General features: G+C 46.2%; 3 protein-coding genes across 27 annotated transcripts; 1 reads left to right on the forward strand and 2 right to left on the reverse strand.

Moving 5' to 3' along the window:
* The first annotated feature begins 83 nt into the window (after nucleotides 1–83).
* On the forward strand, nucleotides 84–12,945 carry LOC131102852 (spidroin-2). 25 transcript variants are annotated; one of them, XM_058048451.1, is made up of 29 exons: nucleotides 84–333; nucleotides 620–773; nucleotides 951–1,974; nucleotides 2,113–2,150; nucleotides 2,230–2,366; nucleotides 2,437–4,047; nucleotides 4,920–5,192; nucleotides 5,816–5,863; nucleotides 5,937–5,963; nucleotides 6,032–6,076; nucleotides 6,203–6,238; nucleotides 6,631–6,705; nucleotides 6,772–6,870; nucleotides 6,954–6,977; nucleotides 7,092–7,136; nucleotides 7,395–8,219; nucleotides 8,410–8,472; nucleotides 8,554–8,598; nucleotides 8,834–8,890; nucleotides 8,954–9,007; nucleotides 9,095–9,130; nucleotides 9,601–9,645; nucleotides 9,732–9,773; nucleotides 9,854–9,913; nucleotides 9,988–10,062; nucleotides 10,242–10,268; nucleotides 10,442–10,480; nucleotides 10,831–10,887; nucleotides 11,354–12,940. In XM_058048451.1, the coding sequence occupies exons 7-29, from the start codon at nucleotides 5,126–5,128 to the stop codon at nucleotides 11,356–11,358; spliced, it is 1,896 nt and encodes a 631-aa protein (XP_057904434.1). In that variant the 5' UTR covers nucleotides 84–333; nucleotides 620–773; nucleotides 951–1,974; nucleotides 2,113–2,150; nucleotides 2,230–2,366; nucleotides 2,437–4,047; nucleotides 4,920–5,125; the 3' UTR covers nucleotides 11,359–12,940. The 25 variants fall into 25 exon arrangements, with proteins under 25 accessions (XP_057904434.1, XP_057904454.1, XP_057904435.1 ...); XM_058048471.1 differs by having other exon boundaries at nucleotides 951–2,366; nucleotides 4,920–5,038; nucleotides 5,139–5,192; nucleotides 11,354–12,942; XM_058048452.1 differs by having other exon boundaries at nucleotides 951–2,366; nucleotides 2,437–3,189; nucleotides 3,279–4,047.
* LOC131102935 (cytochrome c oxidase subunit 6A, mitochondrial) lies at nucleotides 921–2,717 on the reverse strand. Its single transcript, XM_058048633.1, has 4 exons — nucleotides 2,577–2,717; nucleotides 2,262–2,337; nucleotides 1,221–1,363; nucleotides 921–1,087 (listed from the first exon to the last, which is right to left on the reverse strand). Exons 2-4 carry the CDS (start codon nucleotides 2,335–2,337, stop codon nucleotides 998–1,000), a joined length of 309 nt encoding a protein of 102 aa, XP_057904616.1. The 5' UTR covers nucleotides 2,577–2,717; the 3' UTR covers nucleotides 921–997.
* LOC131102856 (perforin-1-like) lies at nucleotides 11,731–14,757 on the reverse strand. The gene is made up of 5 exons (XM_058048481.1): nucleotides 14,654–14,757; nucleotides 13,388–13,933; nucleotides 13,170–13,308; nucleotides 12,875–13,086; nucleotides 11,731–12,681 (listed from the first exon to the last, which is right to left on the reverse strand). Exons 1-5 carry the CDS (start codon nucleotides 14,731–14,733, stop codon nucleotides 11,859–11,861), a joined length of 1,800 nt encoding a protein of 599 aa, XP_057904464.1. The 5' UTR covers nucleotides 14,734–14,757; the 3' UTR covers nucleotides 11,731–11,858.
* Nucleotides 14,758–15,189: the final 432 nt, after the last annotated feature.

Genomic DNA, 15,189 nt, shown 5'->3' on the forward strand with positions numbered 1-15,189 from the left:
ATATGATGAATGTATTGCAATGTGATGACATATTCTTTCCGGAAGCTGTTTCGTTTCTTTCATGCACCTGCCACTCAAGTCAATTGCCCCGCCCACCAATCAGGTTTTCTGACCTCCGGTTGTTAGCATTGATTCGTTGCTTGTCCACTTCACTACCTTTCTTGGGAACAATGGCGGAATAATTCCAATAATATTTAACAATTTACCCATAGAAATGGTCGTGCTGAGGTGTGTTTGTGTGAATCGTTGCAAGATATGCTTAAAAGGTTCAAGAGCCCGCCCAAAGTTTGTCATCGTCCCCCTGCTGGAAGAATGTTTGTGGCCTCGGCGAAGGTAAGCCATTCACCCTCAAAAGGTACTTTTTAGGCTCACTTAGCGTACGTTCAGTCGTTGGAAATGTGAATAATAGAAGTGGGCACGTCAAAATCGCGCCTGTAAGCAGTCATACAATAGGAGTGAAATGAAGTTGCTATACAGGCGGTTTTCTGAACCGCCGCCATCTTGGCTGAGGACCCGTAATGGCAGCCATACCGCTCAAATATGAGCGGAAATATGCGTTTCTATATTGTTTTACATGTGAAAATAACAAGATTAAGAAGTGTTTTGGTGTTATGAACAGAATTCAACTCATTTAGTGGGGCTTGGTGGACCCGGTGATGCAGGGCCAGGTTGTACAGGTGACCGCCATTACACCAGCTACTACTACCAGACCAGCCAGACCTGACGAAGACCTGAATAAAGCTAGTGGCCTTTTCAAGAGGCGGAATGAAAAGGTAATTTCTTATGTGTTTGTTAAAACACTTAGCCGTGATGTTTTATAATATGATAAAGCAACTAGTAGCATTTTTCTTTCAGCCAACATCCACTTTTCATTGGATTATCATCACTATACACACTAATAGAATACAATACAGCTCAAACAAGGTCAAAACTGTTTTTTTTAATTCCAGTGCAAGGCATCTCTGTGTGGAAGAATCACGGCTCCTCGGTCTGGCACTCAGTGGTGGGAGCTCTCGTAGCCTTCTGGCAGAGCGTTGGTGTGGGGGTTGTGGAACAGCGAGTGGTTGCCATCGCCCCAGGGGAATTTCTGTTAGCAGACAGTGGGGAGCGATGTCTGAATTAGCCAGTAAATCTCTGCCTACTTCTGGAACTATGTTTGCTGTAAATAGTCTTGAGGTAGTGTCAAGTAGCGGGCGGCTTTTTCATGGGATGCTGCTCACCTTGGTGCGGATGCGGAGGTGAGGGTAGGGCACAAATTCTGGCTGATCATGCGAGTGCTCCTGCATCTTCATGTAGGCGTTTGCCATGCACACGCCGACGCCGGGTATGGCCAAGATGAAGGTCAGAATCTTCCAGGTCCTCGCTGTGGAGTCAGCAGATTAAATGTTTTTTAGGCACATTGCCAGTTGTCCCACTATGGATTCCATATCAGATTACCATCAAATGTGAAGAAAAAGAATTTGGGCTGGCTGCCAGCTCTCATGCTTTAAAGTTCATGTTCAGCTACAGGATATCTATCCGTGAGAAGCCACAATAAGAGTCCATTTGTGTCCTGCAGGGTTCAGTCGACGCCAAATTGGTTAACGTAGGCCCGCTATTGGCAGGTTTATGTATGTGTGTACAAAGCAGACTCTTCACCTCATAAACATTAAGGTACAAAAATACACTAGTAGACCGTGGTCCATCTGCAATATGTTTGGATTTCAAGTGTAAGCTAACAATCCTTCATACTGAAATGTAAAAATAATAAGCAGTCAGCATGATTTGCACTGTTTGGTCTGCTGTTCTCCGCTGTCTTTTTTTGCAGCCCTGCAGTGGACTCCTCTCTTCTGCTCATCTGGTCAGCACACCTGCATCTCATCTGCAATTCGGCCTCCTGAAGCCAAGCGGCCCTGCTAGTTTTTGGCCAGATTGTTGTGAATCCTTGCCAGGATTTTGCGTGCATCACTCTCCTTCATGACACGCTTGCTACAGGTACTCTTTTGCCATTTTCCCAGGCTGTAAAATGTTGACCCTTTTTTAGTATCTTCCTTTATTTTGCTACTTTGACACTACACTCGGTTGTGGGTCATAAATTGTTTAATGTAAAAGTGATTTGTGTGGTTTTTTTAGTGTAAGTGTGAACCTGCTACTCTCATGGAGATTTTGAGGTACTTGGATGTATATCAGGAGAGTTCATCCCTTGATGCTTAAACAACAGAGGCTCAATGAATTTGTTCAACTTTTGAGGTCTGTGTGTGAGAATGTGAAGTCATCCTGACCTCCTCCTTCGTGGCTCGAATGTGACGCAGCAGCTAGCATGCGTCGGGCGACCGAGGTGGCCGGAGACAAAGACATCTGTGGACACCAAGACCGGAGATTGCAGAGTGAGATATGATGGATGCATGCACACCAGCAGAAACAGATTCTGCAGATTCTTTTTTTTACTCCATGCAGGTGTATCGTTCAAGACAAGTCAACGTCTTGGGGGACAATATCTAAGCCTAAAATTGTCCTGTACATGGCAAAGGAGAGGTCTGAAGCAGCGCCTACACATGTCACTGCGTCAACTAATGAAAAACACAAAGTCAACTTACTGTGCTTCAGGCAGACGAGATTTAATGGGCTTAATTTTCCCTCCCAGCAACTTTGCGGCTCTCTTAACTTTCCTTCCTGCTTGTTTGTCCTTCAGTCTGTCCTGAGGTGAACCGGGCATGGCAGGCTCCTCCCCTCCCAACCTGTACCCGTGCCAAGAAACTTGAGTTTATATTTGGGCCGAGCACACAGGCGGGCATGGAAGAGCGAGAGTAGGCGTGTCTCTGCTTCCAGGACAGAGGTCTGTCATGAATAATGTTGAAACTCACGACTCACCCCAAAGTCAGATCTGTGGGTGAGGAATATGTCTCTGCATGTGCACATGCCGTGATAAAACACTTCAAATTTTACATGCTGTATCTTATCAATGTTTTGCATACTGCATACTTCCGTGGTGTTTGTGGTTGGGAGGTGTTCTTGCCGTGTCGGACCAGCAGGAGGCCTTGAGGACAACCAGGACATGTTGGGAGGAACTGTATGAAATCGCCGGGGAGAAGGAAGTCTGGGCTGCTGCCCCCATGACCCGACCCCGGATAAGATGGATGCAGCCAAGAAATGGAACACCCTAACCTGGGAACCACCAATATTATAGTTGAAGCTGCCTACTATCTTGATGTGCGTTTCCAACCGAGTATAAAGACAGATGATGATGTCTTCATTTCAGTGTTTAATCTTGGTTTTGTGCAAATTTGGTGATTCTTTAGTTGTCTCCATCTGGCCACTTTCAAACGGACTGACTCAGCCATTGGTGATGTCAGCCGGTCATGCAAACAGTCTGAACGTCTCCGGCCTTGTTATTGTGGGAAGAACTTCCACGCCACCGTGGCCCACATTTCCATATGCTGCAGGTGTTCAAGGGCCAAATTTGTTGTTAGTTCCCTTTTAAACTATAAGGCTCACACTGATTCATGAATGCATATGTTAGCCTCTGCTTTGAGCTCGGACAGGCTACATAAAGCCCAACACTAATATTGTACCCCCCCCCCAGCAGGTGGTCCACGCTGACTGGTGACCATAAAACTGCCAGTAAACCACTTGACGGACACAAACGGGGTCTTTTAACTCAGCAGTGTTACTGTTCATTTTTATTGAATGGTTGGCTCAAACACCTGAATGTTATTTTCATCTGATGCTCAGCTAACAAGATCTTGTGTACTTGACTTTTGGCCTAACGGGTTTTCTTCTCTTCCAGCCTTTAAGTGCACATCAGGACGGGCGCGTGGAGTCGTCATTTGGGGGCGTGCAGTGTTTCTAATAGGACAGACCACCATGAAACTACCATCCAGATGCGTCTCCTGAAACGTCTCTCTGGCTGAATGAGCCGATACAGTCCACCTTTGTCCCAGCGTACGTCTTGACAGCCGTGACTCTGTCTGGAAGCGTTGGCATGGCCAAGAACACGGCCAGACCCTCACGGATGAGACCGTGGCTTTTACTGCCAGGCAAACGTGCAGACCAGACAAATGTTTAGAGGTGAGGAGTCTACTGGTGAGTCAGACGGGGGTGATGTTTTGGTCTTGCTCTCGCTACCTCCGAGGGAGACGATGCGGTGGTCCCGCTTGGCTTTTTCTTCAAGTGTCCAAAGGAGCTAGACGGGCTCTTTCAAAGCAGACACGGCCTACATTGTTTGCATCGGGCGCTGCCGTGCTCGCATGTAAACGTTACATGAAGAACCAGCAGACCTTTCCGTATAGGATTCATGCCATCACGGGCCTATGCTTCGTGTCTGTAGTCTCAACACATGATCACAACATCCTTTGTTGCTATGGTAACTCACTCTCTTTAAACTGAATAATGTGCTAACGTGGGCCCTTTTTTTTTCTTTCCACTATTAACTGACAGAACTATTTTATTCAGGCATTCTGCATAAACAGAAAGGTCAGGCCTGTCTCCCAGACCCTGCACTGAGTGTGGAAAATATTTTAGAAATTATCAAATCAGGGCTTTTCACAAAATACTCAGTTTTATCACTGGCAATTTGTAAAATCTTTATCTTTGTGGTTTTAATCGCCCCTTTTTTTGTGAGCGGGATTACACCCAAACTACACACAACTTGGCAAGGCACTATTTGGTGTTGGCGAGAAGCATTTGTACTTTTTGTAGGACCTTGGCAGCAGATGTCATCCATAGCGACACAAATCCAACAGTTGAGCTTTTTCTACTGAAATATCAACATATTCCCCGGATATCCCTAAGTCTGGAACGTTTGTAAAAATGCCCTGTTACGCAATCATTCAGAAAAACTGAAAATGCCAATTTTATATATAATAAATACACGTTTTCTTATTTTGAATTGACTGTATTGTAATATTTGTGTTTTTCTGCATATTCTTACCTGTGTGCAGGTTAAACCTAAGTGGGAAAAGCTGATTATGATTTCGGAATGAGACTTCCTGTAGAGATGGCATCGGACCAAAACGGGCCTCGGTGTGACCCACCAGGACCAACGCAGAGGGCAGGATCGGTCAGTGGGAGGGAGCCAGCGGTGCCACACAGCGGCCTATAAAAGTCGTGATATGCATCCATCATTTCATCTGGTCTCTCCGCCGTCATGTTGTATCCAGCTCTTCTTCAAGTCGTGCTGCTCTTCTGCCTCATTCAGCAAACGCTGCAGGGCGGTAAGGAACACTTGGAAAGGATTTTTAAAACATAAGTGCCTGATGACCGTAGGAAAATATGGTTCCCGGTAGAGAAGCCTGCCTTCATGCTTTATGCTTCTGGGTCTAACCTTTTAAGGAGCTGCTTTAGCTTTTTCATGTTGATATTTTGCCATTGTCTGAGTGTATGCTGGGTTGGTTTTTAACTGTCAGCCTGGGCCATGTACAGTAAAGGACATTTTGAAACCTCAGTCTTTCCTGGGTAAGTAAACGTGCATCGGTGACGTTCACAAAGACTACTTTTAGATGAAAGGTTCCTGCCTTAACCATTGCATTTTTACAGGACTGTTAATGCTGAATGAACTTAAGTTTAAAAATGTTCTTGAAAAGCCATTTTTTTCCAGCGAAACAGCAATGGGATTTTTCTTCCAAAGGGTTTTATGAATCGGCGCTTTCAGCGGCCCGACTCTCACCCACGTGTGACATACCGCTCCACGTGAATTATTTAATGTTCTTCAATCAAAGGATGGCGGCATAGGCCAGATAAAATTTGACGGTCAAATGTGAGAAGAAGCAAGAGGCTCCACAAAGTCGCCCCTTTCTACAGCATGTGACCATTCAGTCTGGGGTATGTTGTGTTTCAGGGATTAAACCACAGAGCATGTCATGGGGGAGGATCCTGCCAGCCAGAGGTAGACGTGGTGACTGACATTTTATTATTGGTTGTATATGTTGGTAATAAAAACGCTTCAATGTGCACTGCAGGTGTTGGCATTGGAGCCAAAGGAGGAGGTCGGTGCACAAAAGTTGTGGCCAATGAAACAGGTTGACATTTTTCTGACTGTTTTTTTCCCCCCTAGGAGCTCTGGGCAACAGATATGCCAACAAGCCCTTGAAGGCTGGAAGTACGTTTCATTTTTTTTTGTTCTCATTTTGTATTGACGAATTCATGTCATGTTTGAGTATTGTAAACGATTATTTTTCAGAAAATAACATCTTCTGCTGACATGTTTATGCTTATCTCCTCTTAGTCGGGCATTACCCAGTTACCAGTCCTCTTGGAGGAGGTAAGTTGTCATGGGGGGGTGTCCAAACATTTTCCAGAGACGAAACGTAGAGGATGCACAGCCCATGTTGGTATTTTGTAAAGCACCACATGTAGATACTATATGCTACATCGATATAGCTGGAAAATAAAGTATTAGCATGATCTTTGCTCATTGGTTTCTGTTTTTTTTAATAAGTTTTCTAAATATTTAATCTTTTTTCATGAATTGACTACTTGTAATATGACTGTATTCCCATATAATATTTCATCTTTGTTACTAAAATGAGATTTTTCCTCATAATACTGTACATATTACATTATTCTCCTAATAATAACTTTTTGCCAACCTAATTTTCCCTATTTTTTTTGTGATATTTCTCAAACGGTAACAATCTTAAATGGTTTGCATAGGAGGTTACCGACCTCTCGGCCTGGGAGGTGTGCCAGCACGGCTGCCTGCTGGCTATGGAAACCATGGAGTCTACGGTATTGCTACAGTTATAGTTGGCCTGTTGGAGCCCACTGGAGTGTTTCTAATGTTGCATTCATCAGGGGCTGGTCTTGGCACGGGATTGCCACTGGGGCTCGGACCTGCAAACGGACTGGGGATGGGCCACGGAGGCAAACGTGGTAGGACGAGCCATGGTAGAGGTCTGCTCTCTGCTGAGTGCCATTCTCCTCATTTTAGAGAATTAAACCTTTTCAGCATAAATGTTTTTTTTGTATCGTTACAGCTTATGGCGTTGGGCCCCTTCCAGGTAATTTTTATTTTTTTCAAAACAAGTTTGAAGGCAGGTAACGCGCGGCCTACAACTGGGTTTGTATGAGGTTTGTTTTGGGATTTTAAATTCATGACTTTGTTTTCTTGTTAGGATACGGACCTTTGGCTGGCATTGGCTACCCTCCAGTCAAACCAGGTAATCAAGCCGTTACCCTGCAACCTCAAAATATGTATGCATGAATACTGTACTCATACACTTACAGTAAAAGAGAAACGTTACTTTCTGTTATTAAACAAATGGCGTAAATTCCCCCTTTGACTTTATTTTGCATCAGAGGTCACGTTGGTATTAATCTGACCCAAAGTCCGTCCCTCTTCCCACGGATGCCAGTCGGTGTGCATTATTTGACGTCGTGGGGTCAACACGTTTTGCATGATGATGTGTCCCCGTCAGGTGTGTCTGCGGCAGATGTGGGAGGATTGAAGAAGGCTGCTCAGGATGTCAGAGCAAAAAGTGGAGCCCTCGATGCCTTGCTCGGAGGCCCGGAAGGAACTCTTGGAGTTGAAAGGTCCAACAAGGAGAGAGGAAGTGCTCTTGGCCCCGCAGCTTCTGAATTAATCACAGACGATAGCTTTGCACCCGCGGTGCTGCCGACTGGAAGAGAAGCTAAACGCCTTGACCCGAAACTGAAGGCATCAAGTCTCGGGCCGGCCATTGGGGCTCAAGGTCTTGGTCCGGCTGTGTCATCAGCGCCAGCAGGGGGAGCTGTTGATCCTTCGGGTTTGCAAAGAAAAATGAGTGCAAATCATGGAGCCATGCGGACCACCACAGGAGCTCGAAAACCAGAATCTGTATATGAGGACAAGCTCATAGCGATGGCTGCTCCTGCTTCTCCTGCTTCTCCTGCACAGAGCGCCAGAGGAAACGCCTCATCTGGTAGACAACGGCAGAAAAGCAAGAACTGTGGATACCCCTTGATTTTGGGAAACCACGGAACTCGTGCTCCTCAAGCTCCAAGATCTGAAACCTTTGGTCTTTTACCATCCTCGGACACTCGAAACTATCAATTAGCTCGCTTACAACGTCCTAGCATTGCTTTAGCCCCGGAACAGAGGAGGCCAGACGTCCTTGGGATCCCAGCTAAAAACGCCAATGAAGACAAACTCAGTGGCACTTTGGGCACGCGACCATCAAATCCTCAAATACAGGAAGTGCCAAGAAATGTACCCTTGACCCAAGAGGCAGGTTTAGGTGTCGCCCGGGCTGGAGGGCGGGAAGGTAAAAGCCCGTCAGATCATCTGATGGATATTAAAGTAGCCTTTCTTACACTCCCAGTCCTTCTATTTCTATTGCCACTAGTCCAAGTCAAAGCTGCCTTTTTGTTCCCACACTTATTCCTGATTGCTCCACAGGGCGTCCCTGTTGGTGTGCCTCCATTCACCTGGTTGTACATTCTCTCCTTCCTCAGGTTTTATTGCTAATCCAGGAAACTATCTTGGATCAGGCCTTGTCCCGGGGGCTTACGGACCAGGTAATGCTGTGCACTAACATTTAAAGATAACACCCGCTTGTCATAAATGTACATTTACACCACTCCATGCACCGGCTACAGCTTTAGGCCAGGGAGCGTACCTGGGAGCAGGCGAGAAACATGGAGGTAAGTCTGCACAGCATCTTGTGCACGCAGGGTTTCTATACGTTCACGTATTTGTGGGGGTCCACCACAGTTCATTTTGCATGGATTTAAGGCTTATCTTTTCTTTTTGCTTACATTTTGTTCTTGAGCTCACTCAATCATATGATCGGACTGCCTGAGTGTAGCAGTAACTCTACAGAACACAGTACACTACTGACCCGACCTTAATGACCTCATTTCCTGTCCAACATGTCAGCTCCAGCTGCTGTCGGTCAGGGAGGATACACCAAAGGTCCTGCAGGCGTGTCAACAGGTCCGTACATACACTACGTACTCATGTCTGCCAATGCAGCGTATTCATGGCATGTCGTCGCAGGTTATGGCAGCAGTGCAGCAGGATACCTGGGTGCTCTTTCAGGCAACGGCTACGGTAAGTATGAACATCGAGTTGCCATTTGGGTCTATGAATGGGACCGCCATTAAAAGCATTGTATCCATTTGCATTCTTGCTTGATAGGTTATGGGAATGGTTACAGGAACCCTTATGGAGCTGGTAAGTACTTTGTGTGCTAAAATGCTAATAAGGAATATTGACCTTGGATACAGTACAGTGGGGGAAAAAAGTACAGTAGTTTTAAAAATTGTGTTTTTCATAAAAAATGTTATACGTAGCACAGCCATTTTCACGTGTTGCTGACAGTTTTCAAGGATTTTGGCCATTTATTTTTTTCTGTCTGGCCCAAATACTGCTTCATATTGTTCTAATACATCTAATGTCATCTTTAGAATACATACATTTTTAAAACACTTGTCATAAAGTCAACCATCTTGATGTTGCTATATGCGATTTTATCCACTGGAGGGCGCTGCTCAGCACGTTTAGTTGCTCTTAGGTTCGGCTGCTGCTCCTGCGGATGCTTTTTTTTTTTCTCTACATTTTAATTGACAACTGTATTCTGTGGGGGGTAATTTTCCAAACAATAGTAGGTCTGTAGTAGTTCAAATGTGATTTAAATGTTTCAGCCTTGGGTACAGGAGGCTACGGTGGACAGCCTCAGGGACCATACGGTAAGATGGCAAGAAACACAGCAGTCCATTCATGGATAGCCAAAACTCACAATCTCATGGAGTAAAAGTTCTTATCTTCTTTCCAGGAGGACTTGGTGCTGGAGTGGACCCGGCTGCTGGCAAATATGGTGAGACTGTCGAACCTGTTTTTTTTTTTTTTTTTTTTTGTAACCTGTGAGAATTATGATGCATTCTTTTCATCCTGCAGGAGGAGCAGGAGCTCAGGGCCCGTACGCTAGCGCTCCTGTGGCTCCTGCCCGGCTTGAAGGTGACTTCAGAGTTGAATTTGAGGACAACGTCTATGACTGCCCTACCATGACCTTCAACATTTCTGCTTCTCAGGAGATGGAGGCTATCCATACCCTGCTCAGTCTCTTGGCCTCAGCGGTGACGGCAGCAAGAGCGCCAGCAAGCACGGTGAGATGTCCAATGTTGTTATGGATATACCATACACAGTGTACGTCATGGCCAATTTTGCAAATAGCACATTGCCACAAATAGATTGCAACCCTGTGGGTAAGGCAGGCTTGGCTCCATGCGGCGTCTAATTGGTATTTAGTTTTCCGTTTAAAAAATGGACGTTTTTGTGTTTTCAGGCGCAACGTATGGAGCTCCACAAGCAGGTGAGTCCTGCCGTTCTCCTGTTTGAATTCAGGCAAGGAGGTAAAAGCTGCTAATGTCAGTAAGCCATGGACCACCAACCGGACAGCCAACCAGAAAGCAGGGTTGCTGTCATGTTTTTGTGGTTTATTTGCGGTTCGTTACTGATGTGTGCTTTTTGTGTGTGCATGCCAAGGCTACGTCCCACAGCTTGGTGCAAGTCGAGATGCGTTGGGTAAGCGAGAAAGACTTCCTCCATCATAGTCTTCCTCTTATGTCTTGGGCAGCCATTTTGGCCCCGTGAGAAGTGCTTTCTAAAACTACATCAGTAATGACAGCAGAAAGTAAATGTTGTAGTCAAAGACATCTTTGTACAACACCAAACCAAAAGGCCAATCTCAAACTATCCCCTAATACAGTAAGCATTTTGACAAAACCAGCTATGCTAAATGTTTCCTGTAAATGAACACTTATTGATTAATTTTAATTTTAGTGTCAGCATTGCAGCTAAAATATCCAAATGTTGAGCTGTTGCCAAATGTTTTTCCTACATTTCTAACCGGAAGCGGATCAAACCTTTCACAGGAGAGCAAGCCGGCAAGTATGGTGCAGGAACCGGACCGCTCGCAAGTGGATACAAAGGTGAGAAGGGGGGGGTCCGGAGTTATGGAATCCCGTTCCCGCCAGTGAAAGACAATGCTAAGTCATAATTATGCGATGAAAGGTTGGTTGTGAGAGTCAGAATTATGACTCCAAATTGTGACACAAAAATTCAAAATTATGAGATACAAACTGCACATGGGGCTGAGTGTTGAAGGGTTTCGTGAAAAAGCCACACATGTACAGTTTGTATGGCATTTCTTTTTACCTGATAATTATGACTTGTCTCATAATTTCCACTTTTATCTTGTAATGACTTTCTGTTTTCTCTCGGTGACGGAAACGGGCCTCCATGTTCTAAAACGCTGTTTGTACCGCTCTTGCATCCACGCTTCCAAAGGGGGCACTGTTTCCTCCAATCCGATAATCGCATGTAACTGTATGCTATGAAAACGACAACTGCAATGTCGTCACTAGTTTAATTCTGCTTTCTGTTTGTCTTTGTCAGGCTGATGGAAATGACCACCATCATTCAAATCTTTTGTGTTTTTTTATTTTTGTAATCTTTATGCGTAACTGGCTTTTGTTAAGCATTTCTACTTGCGGCTGGTGACGGCGACAAAAAACGTGACCGATGTATTTGAAAATAAATGTGGAAAATACATGACCTGATAATGTATTTATTTGATCCCGCATGGAAGCCCAAATCATGCAAAGTAGATGCGTGTCAAACCGAGTTTACCTTCACACCTCGCCCGTGTCAACTGTCACACTTGACGCCACATTTCTTCACAGGAAATGTCACCACTTCCTGTTTTATGAGCGCCAATGCTGCTTGACGGGAGGCCCAAAAATAATCCACCAAACACTTTGCGCTCATTTTTTTATTGTTTTACAGTAAACACCACATAAATGCATAAAAAGTATTGAAGTCACATGAGCTAGCTTGCACGCAGTAATGATGGTAAAAGCGCTCACTGTCCTGCTTTAACTACCGGGAGCATTACACGTGATTATGTCAGCGGTTCAAGCACACCCATCTCTAACAGGATGTCTTGGGGGACAGGGTGAGCGTGGCGGGACACATACATGCTCTTCAGGCTCTGGCTCATTGGCGAAGACTTGTAGTCCGTGCATGTCTCACCGCCCAGGCTGGGAGCACATCTCACGTCCCACTTGTAGAAGAACTGGCCGTGGTGCATGGCGCACACGTCCTGCGTCTCTCCCGCCTTCAGGATTTGCTCACATTGTCCCAGGAGGTCGTCGTCCCAGCCGCTGTCCTGATCCCACACTTCAAATCTGACTTTCGGGGCTGCCGATAGATCTTGAGTGCCCAAGTCAAAGATGGTGGCCCAGTGGGGGTTGTTGTTGTTGAGAATGACGGGAGAGCGATACGTCTGTTTGTTGAAAAACATCTTCACGTAGCCGTCGGTGGCCGTGTTGTGGTCTCCCCATAGATCTGAAGCTCGTTGGATGGTTATGATGACCCGGGCCATGCCGGCTCGGCTCGGGCAGCAGTCCTGGGTTACTGCACGGTTGTTGTGGCATTGGCAGACGCAGGGGTCCCTGGAGTCGCTCCTGATGCCGTCCTGACAGCGCCCACTGCAGTTCATGATCAGACTCCTCTCCAGGATGTAGTGGCTTATGGCCGCTCGCAGGTTCCTCCTTGAGGGGCTGTTAGGCGGCAGCAACTCGTGCAGGGACTCCAGGGAATAGGAAATAATGTCTGGGTAGTGTGGCACCGTTTCAAGCCATTCCTTGTAGGCTGATGGGTCTTTGCCTGAAGAGAAGAGAAGGTCCACGTCACTGGTGTGACCCCCCTTTATATCTGTGAACCTGTGGGAAAGACAGGAACGTTAAGGTTGGATTTGGGATGTGTGCAGATACGGTCAAAGTAATTTTACTCGTTTAGACCAATCAGACCACCCAACCAGACACTGGGTGATGTGTTGTAAGGCTGGGAGCTGGAGAAGGCCCATTCAGAAGACTGAAGAAGTGAGTGGAATGAAGCGGCTTGGTTGATTGACACCTGTCGTTGAAGAGGCTGGAGAAGCTGGCCTTGCTCTCGGTCTTGTCGGTGTCGTTCTTGCAGTGTTTGTAGCCGGCTTTCTTGGTCACTTTGAAGGTGAGAGACGCCTCCACCTCCAGGCACATCTGCACCTCCTCTGCGCTGAGGCCCTGCAGGCTGGCCTGGCACTGTTTGATGCTGGTGATGGACTGGACAGATCCTCCCAGTTTCACCTAGACATTTAATATTAGTATTCAGTTACTGGATTGTTGGACTGTGGTAGTTTCACTGTTGTTCTGGTTGATGGACGTGGTACCTTTGTGATGTAATGTGTGCCAAAGTTGTCAATCAGTTTATAAAAACGTTGCTTGTATCGAGGGCTGTAGGTCTTTGGGAGCTCCTTCAGTGCTTTTCGAAATTCAGCATGCAGCTTTGGCTTGCCGGACACCCTGTAGCTGTTCCAGTGGGACGCCCATCAAAGAAAGATGCGTCAAAGCTTTGCTGTGGGAAAACATCTCACCATCACCTTCTTACCTGTAGTACTCGCAGGACATTCCCTGGCTGACGAAGCTGAACTTGTCCGTCTTGGTTTTCTGCATGGAGTACTGAGCCAGTTTTGACTGGGTGCCAGCAATCATCAGTTGTGCACCGTATTTTGTAGCATTCACACTCAGACTGGCCCGCCAATTATTTTCCACTATGGAAGTAATGGAATTGACGAGAGCCTCACTGGATCTGTGAAGTGTACTGGCCTCGTTTAATCTGCAGAACCGCTTTGGCCTCCAATCCACCACAGACAGGGGAAGCTTCTGACGGGCCTTCCCCAGGAAGGGGTTGATGCACAGGGTGCACGTTTTGTCCTTGCGTTTCCACTCATTCACGTCCAGGACAAACGCACCCTTGCGCTTCATCCCGGTGATATCGAAGCCTTCCCCGGCTAGGTTGGTGCCTGGAGCCAGTTCTGCGTGGAGACACTGTTTGGGGGAGCCCACCGTGCAGGACTGGTGTGTGTGCCGGGGGAGGAAGAGCATGAGGGGGAGGAAGAGCATGAACAGAATCATGTTGATGCTGTCTTGGAATCTGCAAAAGAAGATTTAATGACATCAGATTTTTCAGGGTGTCAGTCATTGGGGTTGGGTAGACTTCTCGAAAACCCTGTTTTTCCTGTCATGGTGTGCGTTTGTGTGGGTGTGGGTGAGGCTTTGTGGTCTCCCTCTGCATCAGTTATCTTCATCAGCCTGGCATTTCTTTCAAATGTCATCTATTAAGAAGGGACTAAGAAGTAGGGGCCGAGTTTTCTTTCATGAGAAACGGCTGAAAGTATCAAATCTTTCCAGTAAACACTCATCCGTGGGGTGCCTCGGGTAGGTGTGGGCGAAAGGGTGTAATGGAGTGCTACCGTCAGTTTGACTAAAATATTTTCAGTTTCTGTTTCATGGCATAAATGCGATTAGCTTTTAGCTTTTCCCACAACGGCAGTTCTAGTTTGGTGATACCGATACTGTCCAAGTCCACTAAAAGAAGCCAAGTTTTCAGACATATTTGTTCCTTTCACTAACAGAAACTAGGTAGGGATCTCGTTCGGCCCCCCGTTTGATTCATTCATTAAGAACTGTGGCTATTTGTCCATATATACTGTCCATTTGTCCAAAATGATTGGCGTGTTATGACTGAACATTCAACCGTGACGTAGCTTGTCTGATGTCAAGAAAGATGAGCAAAATGCCCTAAAATCCCTTATACAACATGAAATGTGGCATCAAAGCGGTTTTAAACATTTGAACGTCATCACAGACTCACCTCTCTTGACCCCGCAAAGATTCGCCGATGGCTGAAGCTGTCAAACTGACTGCATTGCCGTCTCTCTTCAATGTTTTCATGAAAAGGGGGCGGAGGTTGTTGTTGTTGTGGTGACGGTGGTCTTGACTACTTTTGACGAGTTTCTCAGACGGGGGGTGGAGCTGGTGGTCGGCAGGAAGTTGGCTTTCCACTCAGCAAAGAAGCAATATCAGGATCAATATCGCAACCACGCACTCTGAACTGATACTGGACTCTGATTGTCTTGGTCATTTTATTCTCGGGGCATTGACTGAACTCTATCTTTTTTTGAGGCGTCCCCCAGGGGTCTATCCTTGTTGCCCTTTCTTTCCATCATCATCATCATCCTTGTTTCTGTTCTCTGTCATGGTTGCCTGTTCAGTGCTTCTCCATGGAGGTGCCCCCCAGGGGTCTGTTTTTGGTCCCCAGTGGGGAAATGGGGACCATGATAAATGATCAATCGCCACTTAGGATGCCGTGTTTGATCAAAGCAGAAAAGATCCAACACATCAGTAGCC

The sequence above is a fragment of the Doryrhamphus excisus genome, chromosome 15 (genome assembly GCF_030265055.1).
Source record: "Doryrhamphus excisus isolate RoL2022-K1 chromosome 15, RoL_Dexc_1.0, whole genome shotgun sequence".
Classification (NCBI taxonomy): Eukaryota; Metazoa; Chordata; class Actinopteri; order Syngnathiformes; family Syngnathidae; genus Doryrhamphus; species Doryrhamphus excisus.